General features: G+C 38.4%; 1 protein-coding gene across 14 annotated transcripts in view; it reads left to right on the top strand.

Moving 5' to 3' along the window:
- Positions 1 to 2,278: 2,278 nt before the first annotated feature.
- Positions 2,279 to 17,398, top strand: part of LOC127812742 (tubulin beta-2 chain) — a 34,317-nt gene continuing 19,197 nt past the window's right edge. For 9 of the 14 annotated variants that reach the window (XM_052353305.1, XM_052353290.1, XM_052353286.1 and 6 more), the window contains exons 1-9: positions 2,279 to 2,498; positions 3,604 to 3,861; positions 3,952 to 4,167; positions 4,256 to 7,577; positions 7,712 to 8,427; positions 8,604 to 8,788; positions 8,866 to 9,016; positions 9,106 to 9,157; positions 12,283 to 12,445. In XM_052353305.1, coding sequence (XP_052209265.1) covers positions 3,655 to 3,861; positions 3,952 to 4,167; positions 4,256 to 7,577; positions 7,712 to 8,427; positions 8,604 to 8,788; positions 8,866 to 8,947 — 4,728 coding nt within the window. In that variant the 5' untranslated portion in view covers positions 2,279 to 2,498; positions 3,604 to 3,654 and the 3' untranslated portion in view covers positions 8,948 to 9,016; positions 9,106 to 9,157; positions 12,283 to 12,445. Of the gene's footprint in view, positions 2,519 to 3,603; positions 3,862 to 3,951; positions 4,168 to 4,255; positions 7,578 to 7,711; positions 8,428 to 8,603; positions 8,789 to 8,865; positions 9,158 to 12,282; positions 12,673 to 17,398 lie in introns of those variants that run through there. The other 5 variants (XM_052353300.1, XM_052353321.1, XM_052353317.1 and 2 more) reach the window with 5 other exon arrangements.

Here is a 17,398-nt window from a genome sequence, read left to right as displayed (position 1 = left end):
CCTGTTTCTATATACCAGTAATACAGAACCACATAGACGTACATCTCCACCTCGTAATTTGATGGTTTGGCCTATTAGCAAATCCCGCACACAAATACACAAGACAATCGTGTTAGTTCAAGTCTAATGATCAACTATACTATCGTAACTAGACGACGTGACCATAATCTGTAATGCCGTGTGGTCAGTCATCAACTTCGCATTCAGTGCATTATTTTTCAACAATCACTCACAAGTTTACTAGAGACATCCTCGTATTATATGGCATGTGACTCACGATTCTCACAATCAGTAACTCGTGCTGATCAAGATAGTAAACTCGGTGCTAGTCTATACTTGACTAATTAGAGTCCCAATTTGATTAATCTAAGAACCATGAATTATTTAAGAAATCTCGTCACTATATAATTTCATCACATATTCTTAACACTTAAAAATAATACTATAAAATAAAATATATAGAGACTCATTCATATAATAAACTGGAGAGTTTATGAATAAAAATAAACTTGTATTTTATAATTTTTATTAATATATATAAATATACAACAAATGTATTTATTACAAGTCCGTTAGATGTCATCTAAATATAGCATTAAGGCATACTAAATTAACAATTTTTAGATTTTTTAAAAAATATTTTAGGTATTTTTGTATGAAAATTTGGTCTCTTTAATTATTTTGGGTATTTTTTTAATTAAAATTTTAGTGTTTTTATGAAATTTAGGTTTTTTATATCAAATTTGGTCCTTTTGTTTTTTCAAATAAGTGGACCAAATGTCAAAATTTCAATTGTCAATGAACTAAATGTCATATTTATGTATTACATTCAATTTGATGTATTTTGCTGATATGATTTTTTTTAAGTAACATGATATTTTATGTGACATATATAAAGATTCCGTTTATTCTCAATCATGGTAAAAACTTAAAACAACAATTTTAATAGTTGATATATCAAATATTGACTATTTGAACTTCAAAAATCAAATATTATATTTTTTAATTACTGAAGGCTTTCAACCCAAATTAAAATAAAAACCAAACCAACTCGACAAATTGGGTTAGGTTGCTTGGGTTGGTTTAAGTTTTGAATAATCATAGACAAAACACGAGGTTCACATCATTTATACATACTTATTCCTTATTTATTATATTAACTTGTACGTCTCATCTTATGTCAACAAAATATCCATGTGCTCTATTACATGTGTTCGCATCGAGACAAAACTTTGGCAATCAATCTAAAAAGCTATCATCATTATTTTTGAATTCATTTATTAACAAAAATCATATATGTTGTAGTGTAGTGATATTCTTGTTATAAATTTGTTATTATACCAATTTTATTATCGTGCAATAAAATCACATAATAATAGAGAGTGATTAACATTTATGGAACATGAATAAGAATTCCCCATGGCATAACGCACAAAACTAAATCGTTTGATTTTTAGTTATTAATGCAAAATGGTATGAGAATACCGTTAAAATTTATTCAAACATATTTTTGTCGTAATATAACTGTAATTTAAATGAATATAAAATATATATTTTTGTTATTAATTAACGTCATGACAAAAATTTAAAAGTTCGTTCGAAATTGCTCATATGATTAAAAAGTAGTTATAAACGTTATAACAGAGTTTACAAATTTGTTATATAAGTTACCAATCGTAATTTATTGTAGGATGATAACTAATTTTTGTAGCTTAAAACTAACTTTAAACAAATATTTTTAAAATTTATTATTCATGTTCAATAAAATTAAATAAACTTTATTATTCCATACTTACACGTTAAAATAATTAATTATAAAGAACGAGTTATTATTCAATGATTTCAAAAATAGTTTGCCTTGCAAAATTACACTTATATGACTAACAAAATTCGTTATAAATGTATAACTATCATTAAATTAATCAAAATAATAATTATTTTTAAATTAATTAACTCATTATAAAAATAATATTCATAAATATGTAATTATCTTTTACGCATAACAAAACTCGCTCTCTTAAAAATGAACAATTTTAACTAACTAAAATCATTTTTGTGATCCACAAGAGAGTTTGATAGCACATGAACAAGTTTTGATGTTAGTCCCATATTCAATAAAAAACGTATCCTAATTTAAATTAGCTTGGGAAATAAAATTTATTTTATTTATTTTGAAATTATAACATTTCTAAAAACTTCTAGAGTAAGATTGCAAAATATAGGTCGTAACGGATGGGGTGGATGAGTGTCTAGGGTAAACATTTAACGCCGTTGTGAAAAGGGTTGAGCGGGCTGTTGGCTTTCCTCTCGTATATAAGCACCGCCATACTCGCCTGTGCTGCTACTATGCGCCCCTCCCTCTTTCTCTCTTTTCCCTTTCGATCCTCGTATCAGTCGGTGGGTTACTCTCGATTGCTGATTCTAAAGGCAGGTGGACATCTTGCTTGGGGTTTACGAACATCTCAATCGAATCGACCATCGGTGCCTGCAAATCTCAGGTGCTAGATCTCTGTACACGGTTAAAGTTCGACCCTAGGTTTCAGTTTTTCTCGCTCCTCTAATCTCATGCCAATTCTTGTATCAGGATTTGTTTTCTTTGGAGTGTAACCTTTGATTCTTATTATATATCTGTGATTATTTCTTCTTCCTGTCAACATATATGCCTGATTTCGACGGCTATACCATTCATTTCATTGTTTACTTTTTTATCCGTTCATTTCTGGTGTTGCTTCTTCGAAGTTATATGTTTTTCCTTGCGATTACTGATGTTGAATGTTGTTGATTCTTTTGTATCTGAGTCCTGAATTTTGTTGCTTCAATCGTCTGAGTTAATTTGGGGATTTCTTCTCATTTTTAGGTTTAGTCATTTGCATGGAATTGGGAAGAACAAGAAGTCCATATTGAGCCATTAATGTTTACGTGGACAGTGGATTAGTTTATTTATTTATTTATTTATTTATTTTTTTTTGGGGGGGGGGGGTGTTGGTTGCTCTATTCAGCCTGCATGTGTATTATGGGCATTGGTTTTGGTCCAGAAAAACACAGTTTTTTCCTTCTCTCCTTGCCTTGTCATTGCAACCCTATATAGTTGTGGCCATAACAGCCCCACCTGTTAGCGAGCCAAAATGGGGTCCGACCCCTACCAAGGAATAACTGGAATGGCGTGGAGCCTCTATCCACCGGGGAACTGGAACAGAGTGGAGTCTAATTTGCTTAGGGAAATGAAACGGGGTGTTGTTTAAGTAGATTGCTCGCACCATAACAATAAGATCACAACCTCGGGGCATGAGAAGCTGGGGGGAGTGGTCCCAGTGGCCTTGCACGGTTGCACCATAACTTGACCCTGCCTAATTCAAATTGGTAAAGCATGGTTAATACACTTGGGATTTGTTTTATGGACACAAGTGATATAATCCATGGGTTCAAGATTGAGACATGCTTCATTATCATGCCACATCATTCAAAAGTGAACAAGGTTCTTCTAGCACTTTGACTTAAACTGAAAAAGAAATTGTTTTAACATGTTGTGGTCCAAGCATTCTTGCCAGGGATTATTCAATCTCTGCCTATTACTGAAACCCTCTCCTCTTTTACTTTTCTCAGAGCTGGGTTCATTGATGTTTGGTGGAAGTTGAAGAATAAATCCTTAGCAGCATGGGTTTTGATAACGAATGCATACTAAACATTCAGTCTCTTGCTGGGGAGTACTTTTGCCCTGTCTGTCGATTGCTTGTTTACCCAAATGAAGCACTTCAGTCACAGTGCACCCATCTATATTGCAAACCTTGTTTGACATACATCGTGAACACTACCAGAGCATGCCCATATGATGGGTACTTGGTGACTGAAGCAGATTCGAAGGTTAACACCACACCTCTCTCTCTCTCTCTATTATTCTGGCTAAGTAATGTCTTCTAATCTACTGCTATTAATGAGCTTTCTCTATTGCAGCCTTTGATAGAATCAAACAAAACACTGGCCGAGACAATTGGAAAAATTGTGGTTCATTGTCTTTATTACAGGAGTGGATGCCAATGGCAGGGTCCTTTGTCTGAGTGCACTTCTCATTGTGCTGGGTGTGCTTTTGGAAATTCTCCTGTTGTATGTAATAGGTGTGGAATCCAAATTGTGCATCGTCAAGTGCAGGAGCATGCTCAGAACTGTCCTGTGAGTACATTAAGGCACAAGCTTACCTGTATTAGATGGTTTGTTGTTTACTTCATTAATGGGTCCTTATTTGGCTCTATGAAAGCAGGGTGTGCAGGCAGCAGCCACAGCTGCATCAACTAATGCTGAACAAACCCAAACGGCTAATCAGTCTGGAGTATCAACTTCTCAGGCCCCGAATTCCCAAACCATTACTGCTCCTCCAACTGGGCTGGAGCCTAATCCGCAAGCCAGTGCAAATTCTCTGCTGCAGGCTGCAGCTCCAACTGCCATGCCAACTCCTGAACAGTGGTATCAGCAATACTACCAGCAGTATCCTGGATATGATCCTTATCAGCAAGCTTATCCAAATTACTACCCATACCAACAACAGGTCATTCAGCAATACCAGCAGCAACCCCCAAATGTGCAAGGGCAGCAGCAACCTCAGGCTTATTCCCAGCTCCAGCCCCCACACCAGCCTCAGCCCCAGTCCCAGCCCCAGCCCCAGCTCCAAACCCAAGCCCAAGCCCAAGCCCAAGCCCAAGCCCAACTCCAACTCCAACCCCAACCCCAACCCCAACCCCAACCCCAAACCCAAATCCAACCCCAATCCCAATCCCAGTCTCATATACAAAGCCAAAGTCAACCACATGCTCAGTCTCAACTGCATGTTCAGCCCCAGGCTCAGCCTCTTACCCAAACACAACCCCAAACACAAATTCAGCCTCCTGCACAGCCTCATCCTCTTCAGCATGTTCAGGTTCTGGCAGCTGCAGTTAACCCACAACATCAACTTCACCCTATGGGGCAATCTAATCCTCAATTGCAGCCACAAGCTCACCCCCCACCTCACGGCCAGCCCCATCCTCTGCCGCAGTCCCAGCCTCAGTCATATACTGGAGGTCAACCTCACCTGCAGCCCCATTCTCAACAACACATGCAACTGGCCCAATATCAACAGGCTCCTTCACTTGTGCAACATGCACAGGCTCATATTCAGCCTCAGCTGCGTCCTCAGGTTCAATCACATCCTCAGTCTGTTCAACAGCTGCAGCCTCAAACTAACCTTCAAGCCCAACCACAGGCACAGCTTCCCACTCCTCAACCTCAACTCCAGCAGCAGATGGTTCAGCAGAATAAATCTCTAAACACTCAGCTGCCAACACAACAGGCACAGCCACATGCAGTTACAGGTCATCAATCCTTTCCACAACCTCAACCTCACCAGCAAATGCAGTTGGGAGCTCAACTTCCAGCCCACATGCATAACCAGAGTGGGCCAATTCCTCAACATTCTGTTCAAATGTATGGGCAATTCCCTCAGCAGCAGCCTCAGATACATCCTCCGCAGTCCCATGCTCCAGTGCTGAATCAGCAGCAGCCTGTTGTAGTGCCTCCACAGGGTCATGTCCCAAGCATTCCTCCAGTGCAGCAGCAGCAGCTTCCTCATGCACAGCAACCTAGTCATCCGGGCCAACAACGTCCTCTTATGCAGCCTATGCAACATTCCATGCCTCAGCAACATTTGCAACCTCAACAGCCATTTCTTGGGCAAACACTCGCTCCCGTTCAGAACCAGGTGCTGCCATACAGCCATCTTGCACAGCAGCAGCCTGTGCAGTCTCAGTTGCGCCCTCATGGTGCTCCTCAGTCAGTGCAGCAGAATTCTCTTCCCTACATGTCATCACAGCAGAATTCTGCAGTGTCACATGGCTGGCAATCTCAACAGTCTCTGAATCATGCTGCAAGACCAATGGGGCCAAATTATGGGGCACAATCACAGTCTTTCCCACCATCTTCTGCTGGATTTACTGGTGCAGCTCATGGCCGGCCTATGCAGATTGGCCCAAACCATCCTCCAATGAATCAAAATTATCTTCCAAGTGCCAACAACCAGCTGCAAATGTCTTCTGAACACCACTCTCTCCAATCTGGGGCTACCTTGAAACCTATGGTGATTGATAGACAAAGTGATCAGGCACATGGGAAAAGTGTAGCCAAGCAAAAAGATGGATCACCGATTCAGAAAACTGCTCAAAAGGAGCTGAATGGTTTGGCTCCCACTCTTGGTCTTGGAGCTGATTCATCTCAAGTAAAAAATATTGTATCCGAGACAGATGTCAAGTTGATGGTCAATATACAGAAACCTATTGGTGGAGATGATGCAAATGATGGTCAGGTTGATGTACATGGAAAGGATACAGGCTCTGACTTGCATCCAGTGAACAGTGTTTCCTCAGAGCCTGAAATCAAGCATATGGTTAAGAAAGACTCAAATGAGAATAGTCTGGATACTTCACATGATGGTAAATCTGTTGAAACATTAGCTTCAGAGCAAAAAGATACCACTAATGTCCCTCAACAAGGGGCACATTCTGTGGCAGATGATACTTCATTGCAACACACAGAACCTTCCATGGAACATAACGCGAATTCAAAAAAAGATGTGGTGGATTTGGGCAGGGAATCTCGTGGGGCTGACATGGTCACACAAGCTATTCCCTTGGCTTCATCTCACATCCCTGATAGTTCTGCAAAGTCTCAGACTTTTCTTTCCAGTAGAGATCGTTTGCAGCATCAATCTCAGCCTATGCATCAAGGTGCTGGAGTTGATGGATTTAAGAGTTTCCCTCCTCATGATCAGACATTGGGAAAGGGCTTTATGCATGCTCCTCATCCTTTCCCACCGACTGATCAAGGCAGGCATCAGCCTGCACCAATGCCTTCTGCTCATCAACTGCCAGGGCCCCCAGTGCCTCCTTCAGGGCCCCTGCACCATCAATTGCCAGGGCAACCCACCAGTGGATTAAGGCCTCAAGGACCTGGTCTTTTGCCCCCGCCAGGGCAGCTGTTAAATCCACCTGATGAGTTCCACCTACCCATGCTGAAGCAACCTCATGGTTCTTTCCATCCTGAAATTGCTTCTGGCGGAATCCCAGGTCCAAGTGCCACGCTATTTGGGAGAGGATCAGGCCATGAGAAAAGTTTTGAGATGCAACCCGTTGCTTCTCAAGGGCATAATCATCAAGGCCTTATGATGCCTCCACATGCTGGGCTCCCAAGGATGTCTCAAGGTGAAATTCCTGGCTCATTTAACTCACCTGGTGGAATGATAGGAAGGCCACGACCACAAGGACCTGAAATGCAGATTCATCAGGGTCCAATTAATCCAGCTGGAAGTGAAATGTTTTCTGACCAGAGGTCTCATCACTTGGATGGCCGACAACCTGATTCTCATTTGCTGGGGTCATCTAGAAGGGCTCCCTTTGGACAGCCTGCTGGTGTGGAATCGAATTTGATGAGAATGAATGAAGCTCCAGGTAGTGATTCATCGTCTGCAGTTGGTCTGCGTGATGACAAGTTCAAGTCTCTTGCAGGAGAGGGTCCGAATCACTTTCCAGTGGAGCCATCTCGGCATGTCAACCCAGGTGAGTTTCAAGAAGATTGAAAACAGTTTCCTAAGCCTAGGCATTATCATTTAGATACTGATCCTGCACAAAATTTGGAAGTTACCATTCATATTGATTTAACATTTTCCTGATGGTTTTTTCTGTGGATGCAGTTTCAAGGCCTTTTGACAAGGCACCTCATGGATTAAACTATGATACTGGACTGAAGTTAGATCCAGGTCCTGCTGCTTCTAGATTCTTGCCTCCTTACCACCCTGGTGGCTTGAATGATGCTGGTGGTAGAGTGAAGCCAGTTGGTCCTGATTCTAGTCGTAATCATCCAGATTTTCATGGACCAGCTTCTGGATTTGGTAGGCATCATATGGAACAGTTGACACCTACTAGTCCTGGTGGCAGAGAGTATACTGGCTTTGCAAGTCATGGTTTTGTTGGTCTTCCTGGTTTCCCACGAGAGCAGCCAGGCCTGGATAACATTCAGGGCCCTGAATCACGTCACTTTAATGGAGCCCCCAGGTCCTTCAACTTTGCTCCAGATCCAGTTGGCAACCCATTTAATGAAACTAGGATCCCTCCCTTCCCTGGCAACTTGCGAAGGGGTGAGCTTGATGGGCCTGGGAATGTGCGAAATGCTGATATGGTTGGGCAAGATGTTCTCTCTGGCCAGTTAAAGAGGGGTGAACTTTTGGGTCCACGAAACTTACCCGGTCATTCTGGTTTTGGTGCTTTTCCTGCTCATGGGCATATGGGGGATGTGGCTGGCCCTGGTAATTTCCTGCATCGTCCACCTTTTGGTGAACCATTTGGAGGTAACAAGTTTGGTCATCCGCGTCTTGGTGAGCCTGGATTTAGGAGCAGTTATTCACTAACTGTAAGTGCTGTTAGCTTTCATTTTTCCAGTTTTGACTTTGCCTTGTCACTCCTGTACATGGTCAACACGAACATTCTTTGTGGGATACAGGGTTGTAGCATGCCAAATTTTACTTTGTACATGTGAATATCATGAGTAGGTTAAGTGCATCTTTGTGATTGCTTGGATATCTTCAGGGTGGCTTGGATCCTTTTGACAACTCCAGAAAGCGGAAGCCAGGAAGCATGGGCTGGTGTCGCATATGCAAGGTTGACTGTGAAACAGTGGAAGGGCTAGAACTGCATTCACAAACAAGGGAGCATCAGAAGATGGCTATGGATATGGTTCAAAGCATAAAGCAGCAGAATGCAAAGAAGCAGAAGTGAGTGATCATGAGTTCTTAGAATGAATGTATGAATTTCTAGAAACCTAAACATTTCTTTTGCTTTTATTTTGTAGAACTTTCAATGATCATTCTTCACTTGAGGAGCCAAGCAAGTTGAGAGGTCCTGGTTATGGAGTTCGTGGCAACAAGCCTTGAGTAGTGCCATGCTGCAAGATGGACTGAAACTGTCTTATCCTTGTGTTGGCAATCGAAGTTTGTGTTTTGGTATCTTTACATTTAGCGATACAGCTGATTCACCCTTCTTTGTCCCTCTTTATCGCTTGGGGTGGTTTATGCTAGTTTTGTGATTTCAGGTTGCTGTTCTTTTAGTGCCGACGGTATTATCGAACTGAAGTTTCAGTCGCAGTTAAGTTTGTTTGTTTTTGACTTGACATCTTTATTAGTGGTGGGATGCTTTATGTCTCTAATCAATTACCTTAGATAAAAAATCAGGTTGCACCTTTTAGGCATTTGAGAAATATATGGTTCTATTTGTGGGGGAAAATGGATGCTTTTCCTGGGTACTATGACAGGCTATGATTTTTCAGTCTGAAATGTGCTTTTGATGATTCATGTTGAGTTGAGTCAAAGTATTGCACTTTGGGATTTGGGCTGATATTGACACTATTGCATAGATTTTTACAAAAATTTCATTGCTTGTGTCAGCATAGGTACTTATGGCTTATTGAATTTTTTTAGTTTAAGATTCTCCCTTCTCTTGTTTATTGAGATTGGGGGCTATTCCTGGAACTTGTGCAGTCACATGATGTTTGAAGAAATTCTCATGTTCTAGAAAGGACTGTGAAAGGAAGATAAATTTTTAACCAAAATTATTTTTCCTCTTCCCTTCCCGGCTCTCGCTTCTTTTTCTATGGGTAAATGTGTTTCTCAATAAAACATATCCATGAAACTAATAAATTGTAACCCGTGTTTACTTTTATATGCTACTGTATGTCTATTTTATCTACCACTTGGCCAGCTTTCTTATTATATTTACCAACCACCTCAAAAGAAAAAAAAAATAACACAAAAATCTTCTGATCTATTGATACTGTTAGCAAATTTCATACAATGGAGAAGCTTAAAAGTAACATTAGTCACTAGTTGAATAAAGCCTTTTTAGATATGATGAATAACAGGAAGGAAATGGGGGAAGGATGATGATGATTTCAGATCGTCTGATGAGTGTGATTACAACATCAATCAGAAGTCATAGTTCCACTAGGTGGATTCTGAGTTGCTTATTTGGAAGAAATTAGGGAGGCTCTAAAATTTACTGAAGGTTTGTGAATGGGCCATTGATTGCTCTACTTCAAATGGTTGGTGGGTTTTTGTTTTTTCCCTGTGCTACTCATAAAGAGAATGGGTTTGGGATGAACAAGTTAGAATGGTGTGAATTGTTTGCTAAATGTAGTAATTTTGTTTGCTTCACTTGATCATTGTTATTGTGGATTGGGTAAGCTTTCAGACTGGAGATACTTTATCACATACATGTGCTATAAAATGAGTGTAGATATGAATACTTGCTGCTGAACACCATACATATACTATTGAATGCCAATTCTAAGTATGGAGCAAATGCAACTTTTAGTACACTTTTGAATGGAGAAAGGCGCATCTATGAAAATAATATGCACTTATATGTTGCAGATCAAGTGAGAAATGAAAACATTATTGCCCACTTTAAAAAGCTTGAATTGTACTCAAAACAAATTGACAGTTGGGGGGGCTGCAATTTCGTAAGTTTAACAGCGTAATGGAGGAATAAATGGTGTATTTGGCAAGCAAAGAATGTAAATTGATATCCACCCTAACTATCAAAACTACATTTTTTTTTTAATTTTAATCCTTGTCCTAGGGTCTCTCTTTCTTTCTGTTTCAAACTTATGTTTTTCCACAGTTGGTTAGACGATTGATATAGGTGTATTATGGTCGTGGAAAGCATGTTTTGCTCTAAGAAATTTGGGAAGAAAATGATAGGCAACATTTGGAGGCAAATCGAACTGTTGGTGTCCAGGACAAGTTGGACTTGGTCATGCGAACCCTTGTTGTCAACAACAGCAGTTCGATTAAATATTGAAGGACAGTTGTGCTGAGAAATATGTTTGGAAGAAGAGTAAGAATCTTGTAAGTGGTAAAGCTAAATTTAATGAGCTCAATCAAGTCTTCAACCACTTTAGGCGCCGTGTGAATAAATTTTTTCCATTCCAGCTTGTCAAAGGGCATGCTCTTGGTTAATTCCAATTTATATTGTCTGGTCTTTCTTCGCTCAATGAATTTTTTTTAGGATGCCCAGTTTAATGTTGATCTCTCTCATCTTTGAGCATAACCCTTTATTACCCCCATTGTTCAATGTGGATATTGTTTTTGCTAATAGGGCACTTGCCAATCTTCATTGTACATTTTGAATCCCTCTAAATGGATTTTCTCATCATACGTTCTAAAGTTACTTCTATCATCTATTGAATATTTTGTTCTAATCCTCTTGTTGGTAGCTTCAGCACAATTTCATCCTAGTTCCCTCTTTCAAGTACATTCATTTTGTTGTCTTGCTGTTCTTTAATTGCTCGACTATCCATCTTGCAAGGCATAAGTTTTCTTAGAATTGTCCTGCTGTAATTTTTCCTCTAATCATGAGTATGAATCTCACTTAAAACTGCAAAGCATTGGTACACTTGATCTGTCCTCTCTTCATTTCAAAATCATATTAATACCATTCTCTGAACCCTCATAGTACTAACTTCCAGTATTGAGAAAGGGCCATAATTGTGGAACCAAAACAATGATCCTTCATCTTTTGGTAACTCCAGAGAAGATAGGACCTGTTCTTTGGACAAGTATGTCAGCGGAACATGTAATCCAAATGCGGCTATAGAACATGAAGTTGTGCCTATTTCATTCTTGTTAACCTGCTTTGAGCCAGTTATGAATGGCTTTTTATTTTTCACTTTGCTAATTTTTTTAATGTGGCTTTTACATTGCCCTTGACGTTGTCAGGGTAATAGTATGCCACACTTTGAAATTGAATGTTCTTAAAGTTAGATTTAGCTTTATGGTAGTTGGCTGGTGTTTGTTCCCTTTAGAGACTGCCAGATTGACTCTCACTCAACCCTTACTACTCACACTGTTAGTCAGGTAACAGCTCATTAATTGCAATAGGCTGTGTATAGACCAAAATTTTTACTGGTTTGTGTAGCATTAAATGATCAATCATTAATCTAAGCCAAAAAATAAAAAATATAAAAATAAAAATGATCAACCATTAATTTTGTCAGCTTCTAGATTTAGTTTGATTAAAGCAATACTTCTGTTTTAGTGGTGCATAGGCATTTGAATAGCTGGTATTGAGTTTAACCCTAAGCTCTTATCCTTGTATTTGTATGAGTTATTCCTGAAAGAACTTGAACAAGCAAAAAGTATGGTTTGAGAAGATATGAAATTTATGATTTTGTCCATTGCATTTGATACTTTGTTGTTGCTGTAATTTGTAGGCTTGCTGAGAAGAAAATACCCACTATGCTAATAGCAGGTTAATCATTAGAAACATAGTGTTGAATCTACATCACTGTTGTTGGGGAAAGCATCTCCAGTTCGATGTTGATGTTTTAGTGCAAAACATGGCTGTCGATAAAGGAGACTGGGATAAGGACTGAGGTGAAAAACACTACTTTCTCGTCCTACCTTTTTTTTTTTCTTTCCTTGCAATGGCATGGTATTAGTTGTAAGAAATGATAAGACTTGTTTTGTTTTAGGCTTTGAGTAAAGGTCAATGACCAAAAGTATGAAGAATCAAATGTGGAAGTGACAACTGTAGGATCTGATGGCATATCCATATATTTGAAGTCAAAATCTTACTTATGTTGCTTAGCTAGCCTTTAATATTTCTAAGTGATATGTGGGAGATCATTTAATTTCTGTGTGTAGATCTTAGGTTGTAATTGTTCTGCAGCTGTTGTAGGTCTAAATGATTTGTTTTGAAATAATATGATTGTGAAATTGGGTATTTTATAAGAGTGGATTCAGGTAACTTGGGTTTATAGTGTACTAAAGGACAATATTGTTCTTTACTACTAGCCTTGCGAAATGGAAAAATCAAAGGAAAAGTAGAAACATGAACCATAAAATTTCAGGGTAATGTACACAGGAAATGGCAATATTAGCAAGTCTTGATCATTGTAGCCAGTGGAGCGGAGCCCAAGTTCCGGAGGCAGTTGTTGGTTTCTGTATCTAGGTGGTTGTACCTTAAGGTAGTGCTTTGCAACAGGGTTGAGTCAAATGGATATTTCTAACACGTTTTGGCACTTAGATCATTAACAATTTCTTATGAGTAGGTAAGGGTTAAGTCAAATGGATATTTCTAACATGTTTTTGCACTTAGATCATTGAAAATTTCTTTTGAGTGGGTAACTAAACATTTTAGATCAAGAAATGAGGGCAAGAGTATCAAAAATAGTTTAGAGAGGTCAGAAGCAATAGCAGAGATGTTATGCTGAAGAGATCACCTATTCTTCATGCTATTAGTTGGGAGTATGTGTTCTGGTACAGTTTAGTTGGATGGCATGTACTCACCATTTCTCTTCAATAGATCATTTACCCTGTATATAAAGTGCCTCTTTGGTGTTGTCATGAGGTTTTTGCGTTTTTTCTGTTGTAATGATCACTTTGTGAAAAATGATTTTTGTAATAATTACTTTTAAGAAAAAGTAATTTAGCATTTGTCTGTATTTTCTAAAAAACGATTTTAGTATTTCATGTGTTTGGTCAGTGATTGAAAAAAAGTGTTTCTAACAATCAAAATGACTTGAAAAGGCATTGACGAAAGTGTTTATTTAGCTGATCCAAGTATTTTTTATTTTCATGACTACTATTATTTTGAATTATAAAATGAACTAAACTACAAAATCATATTTAAGCAACAACAAAATCTTATGGAAACTGAATATTAAAAAGTGTCCGATGAAAGCTAGTACCAACCCTTTTTTTTGCCATTAAGAATTAAAGAACATTGCCAAAACATTCAAATTCAATACAAATTAATAATCTTTCAAAGAAAGTGTATCAAGTTCTTAGGAGTACGGCAAAAATCATTAACAACCAGACAAACTTAGATTGAAATTTTAGAGATATGTACATCTAAGAGTGTTAACGGGAAATTGTTCATCGTTCAAAGCCTCTTTTTCTCATTAAAGCAAATTTAAAATTGGAAAAAAATACAAAAAACTATGTTGAAGGTCAGTGGGATGAGCATGCTGTTTGATTTTTATGTTGAGTGGTTTGTGATAACATGAATTATGTTTTATAATTGAGATAAGAATTAGAGATAATTGATAGGTGTAATGTTTGTAATTTTAAATGTTGATTGGAGATAATTTTCACTAAATATTTTTAATTTCTACCCCTGCTTTTGCCTCATAGCAGAAGCTCCAAATTTCAACTTCTACTCCACAGCAGAAAAATAGCTTTTTTTGCCAGCAAAAGCGCTTTTCAATTTTGGCCAAACACATAAAAAATTGCCTAAAGCACTTCTATTATTCTTTCCCCCTCCATTTTCACTGCATGGCCAAACAGAGGCATATGTTGATTGTCAGTTCATGTTATAGGATTCTAGAAAGTTAGAGATCGGAAATCTAATACTTGGTTAAGATTGTATTTTGAAAATAAAGAGTCATGGTGCAAAAGTGTTTCCATTTGGGTGAAGGACATAACTGTTAGATTAATGATGTTCACTTAATTTTGTATTTTTAAATGTTCTTGTCTATGTGATTTTGTTGTTGGGCAAGTATTAGTCCAGTAAGCTGTGAACCTGAGATACAAGTTTTTGGGTCTTCTTTTTCATATTTCTATGACCTACTTTACATCAGATTATTAGGGAACCTTGATGGTGCTGTTGCTTTTTTATGTTATGATTAGTTACAATAAGGTGGTAGTTTAGTGTACGTGGTGAAGGAAGGGTTTGGGGGATTTAAAGGAGTAGAGTAATCAGCTTGGCTTCCCAAACTAAGGGATGCTAGTTCCTTTTATTTTTTATTCTTTGTTTTGTGCACACGCGCATGCACTGTGCTACTTGCATATGAATCAAGTATATTTGTGGTGTATTATGGGTGAAATGTGGACAAGAACATTTGGGCTCTTTGCTAGTTTGAAGTGTTCTCAATGAATGGACATTTTAGGATTTGTAGGGTGAAAAGGACGAAAATGGGCTCTTCTTGGTGGGTGGTGGATGGTTTGCTGGACTATTTTGCTGAGGGGTGGGTTCTGGGCGGGCAGGTTAGGTTGGGCCAGGTTGGTGCCACACTGCAGTAAGATGTGAGGACCTCTCAAGCCTGACCTTCTTGTTGGGCCCATTCTTTTTTGGGTCTGACTTAATGAGAAAGAGTGATGTTAAGCATGCACTATTGATCCATTCCCCAACTAATAGCCAATTCATTAGGACTAAAAAACTAGCTAAGAACTAACCAACTAATTGAGCTTTTAAAAAGTGGAGTTCTCTTCATCACTAACCAATACATTGGGATTTAAATTTATCAAATTATATGTTTGCTATACTAAAAATGAATATATTGAAGTTAACATGCTTGGCCCTCTTTAAAGATTCAAAGCCAGACCTGATTCTGAGATCAGCTTAAAAACTTCTCCAGGTCTGTTAGAACAGTCATATATAACATCCAAATTGTAAAATATGGAAGTGAATTTTTGGGTGGGGGGAGTACTTGTAGGTGAGCAGGAATAAGGCGAAGACATGTGACTTTATTTTTGCTTGAGTGGTGTGGTGTATTTGTGAGAGTAGAAGTGAGAGCATACTTTGCCAAAAGTAAGAAATGATTTAGAGGCAGCCTAAACGAAAAATCTTATGTAACATTTGTTGGAGTGAAACTGACGACACTTTTTTTCCCTCGTAAGTAAACTTCATATGATAAAGAAGAATCGAAGGCATGCACCTCATATCGGAAGGCCGTACATCTAAGATGCTATACAGATAATCGTGGTAACTGCCATTACATTAACAAAATCTGTAAACTAAGTAAAGCTAGTTCTTACCCTCTTGGAAAGAAAACTATGCAGGTTTATACCCAACAAATACTTTATAACCTACATAATGGCTCCTCAACTCCATAAATGGTTCTAACCAATAAAAGTATACCCATGTGCCCATCCTCTCCTGCTCATACTCCAATTGTGTGAGGACTCCAGAAACCTGTAAGGAAATGCCCAAGACATACCAAATGTATGATTAAAATCAGTGTACAGAACTGGCTTATAGCTGCTCACTAAAGAAGTGAATGAGCCCCTTCTGATGCAAAAAACCACCAATTGACTGGTCTGTTGATCAGGCTATCTTTAGGCAGGAATTCTTGTGAAATGCACACAATTCAATGAAAGCCACCTTTGAAGGAGTGCTTCCAGACCAAATCCACAACCAATGCATTGATATCCAGGTAGTGCTTCAGAGTTCATAAAAATATTTGATTGCAAACCCTCCATCTCTGGCAGCCATGCAGACTACCGAACCCTGCTCTCTCAGATCCCCCTAATTAACTACACAAGCTGGGAAGTGTCTTAATAAGCACTCAATCCTGATTGTGCAAATGCCTTGTGGAATATTCTAAGACTTGCATTCATGACTGCCATCATCACTGGTCTTTGGTCCCTCAATTATTTCCTCCAGTAGTTCTTTATTGCCAAAATGTGACTTTCTCACCTGTTCCCACTGCATCAGCATACATAGGAAAACCCTCCTCGAGCCAGCAACTTTTTTGCAGAACTGTTGTCCTATGATACAGGAACATGAAAAGCGAATTTGTTGACATTAGTTCTTATAAATGTGGAGGGCGTGCCTTGGTAGAATGATAAGGTTACTCCTTTGTGAAAGGTCATAGGTTTGATTTCTAGAAACCACCTCTTTGCCAAAAAGAAGAGCAAAGGACAGGTTGGGGATAAATTCAAATCTTCCCCGATTCTCGCAAAGTGGTGATGCCTTTTATAATATTGGGGATGTAACTTTTGTCACTACTTTTGCGAGGTCAATTCTATAATCTGGCTACAAAATGGATGAACTTGAAACTTTAATTTTCAAGTATGTTCAAGGGATGTATTATATTTCACACTAGAGTTGTGGTGGAATAGTGTTGAATTGTTAACTACCATATGACCTAAAAGCTTAAGCTGCTAGATTAAGGGGTAATTTTATCCTTTATACTATTATTTTTACTCTCAACATGCTCCTTCTTGTGGGGTCAGATTTCGCTGCATAGTTATTCTAAATACGTGCAACGATTTAAATATTGAGTCAGCGGTGAGGTTTGACCTCAAGACCTTTGCTTGCATTGACACCATGTTGAATTGTTAACCACCATTTGATCAAAAAGTTTAAGCTGTTAGATGGAGGATTAACTTTATCTTTTATGTTATCAATATTACTCTCAACAAATAGAAACTAAAGCTAAATTCTCTTCCCAATGTCCCACAAATTGATACTTTCATACACGTCAGTTTATCTATATGATTTCGTACCAAATGCTTAAAATGATTTGTAAAATGTGTGCCAAACCATTTTAACATTTATATACAGATTAGCATGAACTTATAGGTGCCATTTTAGAGACCTGA

The sequence above is a fragment of the Diospyros lotus genome, chromosome 1, assembly GCF_014633365.1.
Source record: "Diospyros lotus cultivar Yz01 chromosome 1, ASM1463336v1, whole genome shotgun sequence".
In the NCBI taxonomy this organism is placed as follows: Eukaryota; Viridiplantae; Streptophyta; class Magnoliopsida; order Ericales; family Ebenaceae; genus Diospyros; species Diospyros lotus.
The sequence above is the reverse complement of the archived record's forward strand: the minus strand, read 5'-3'. Positions and strand labels throughout refer to the sequence as shown.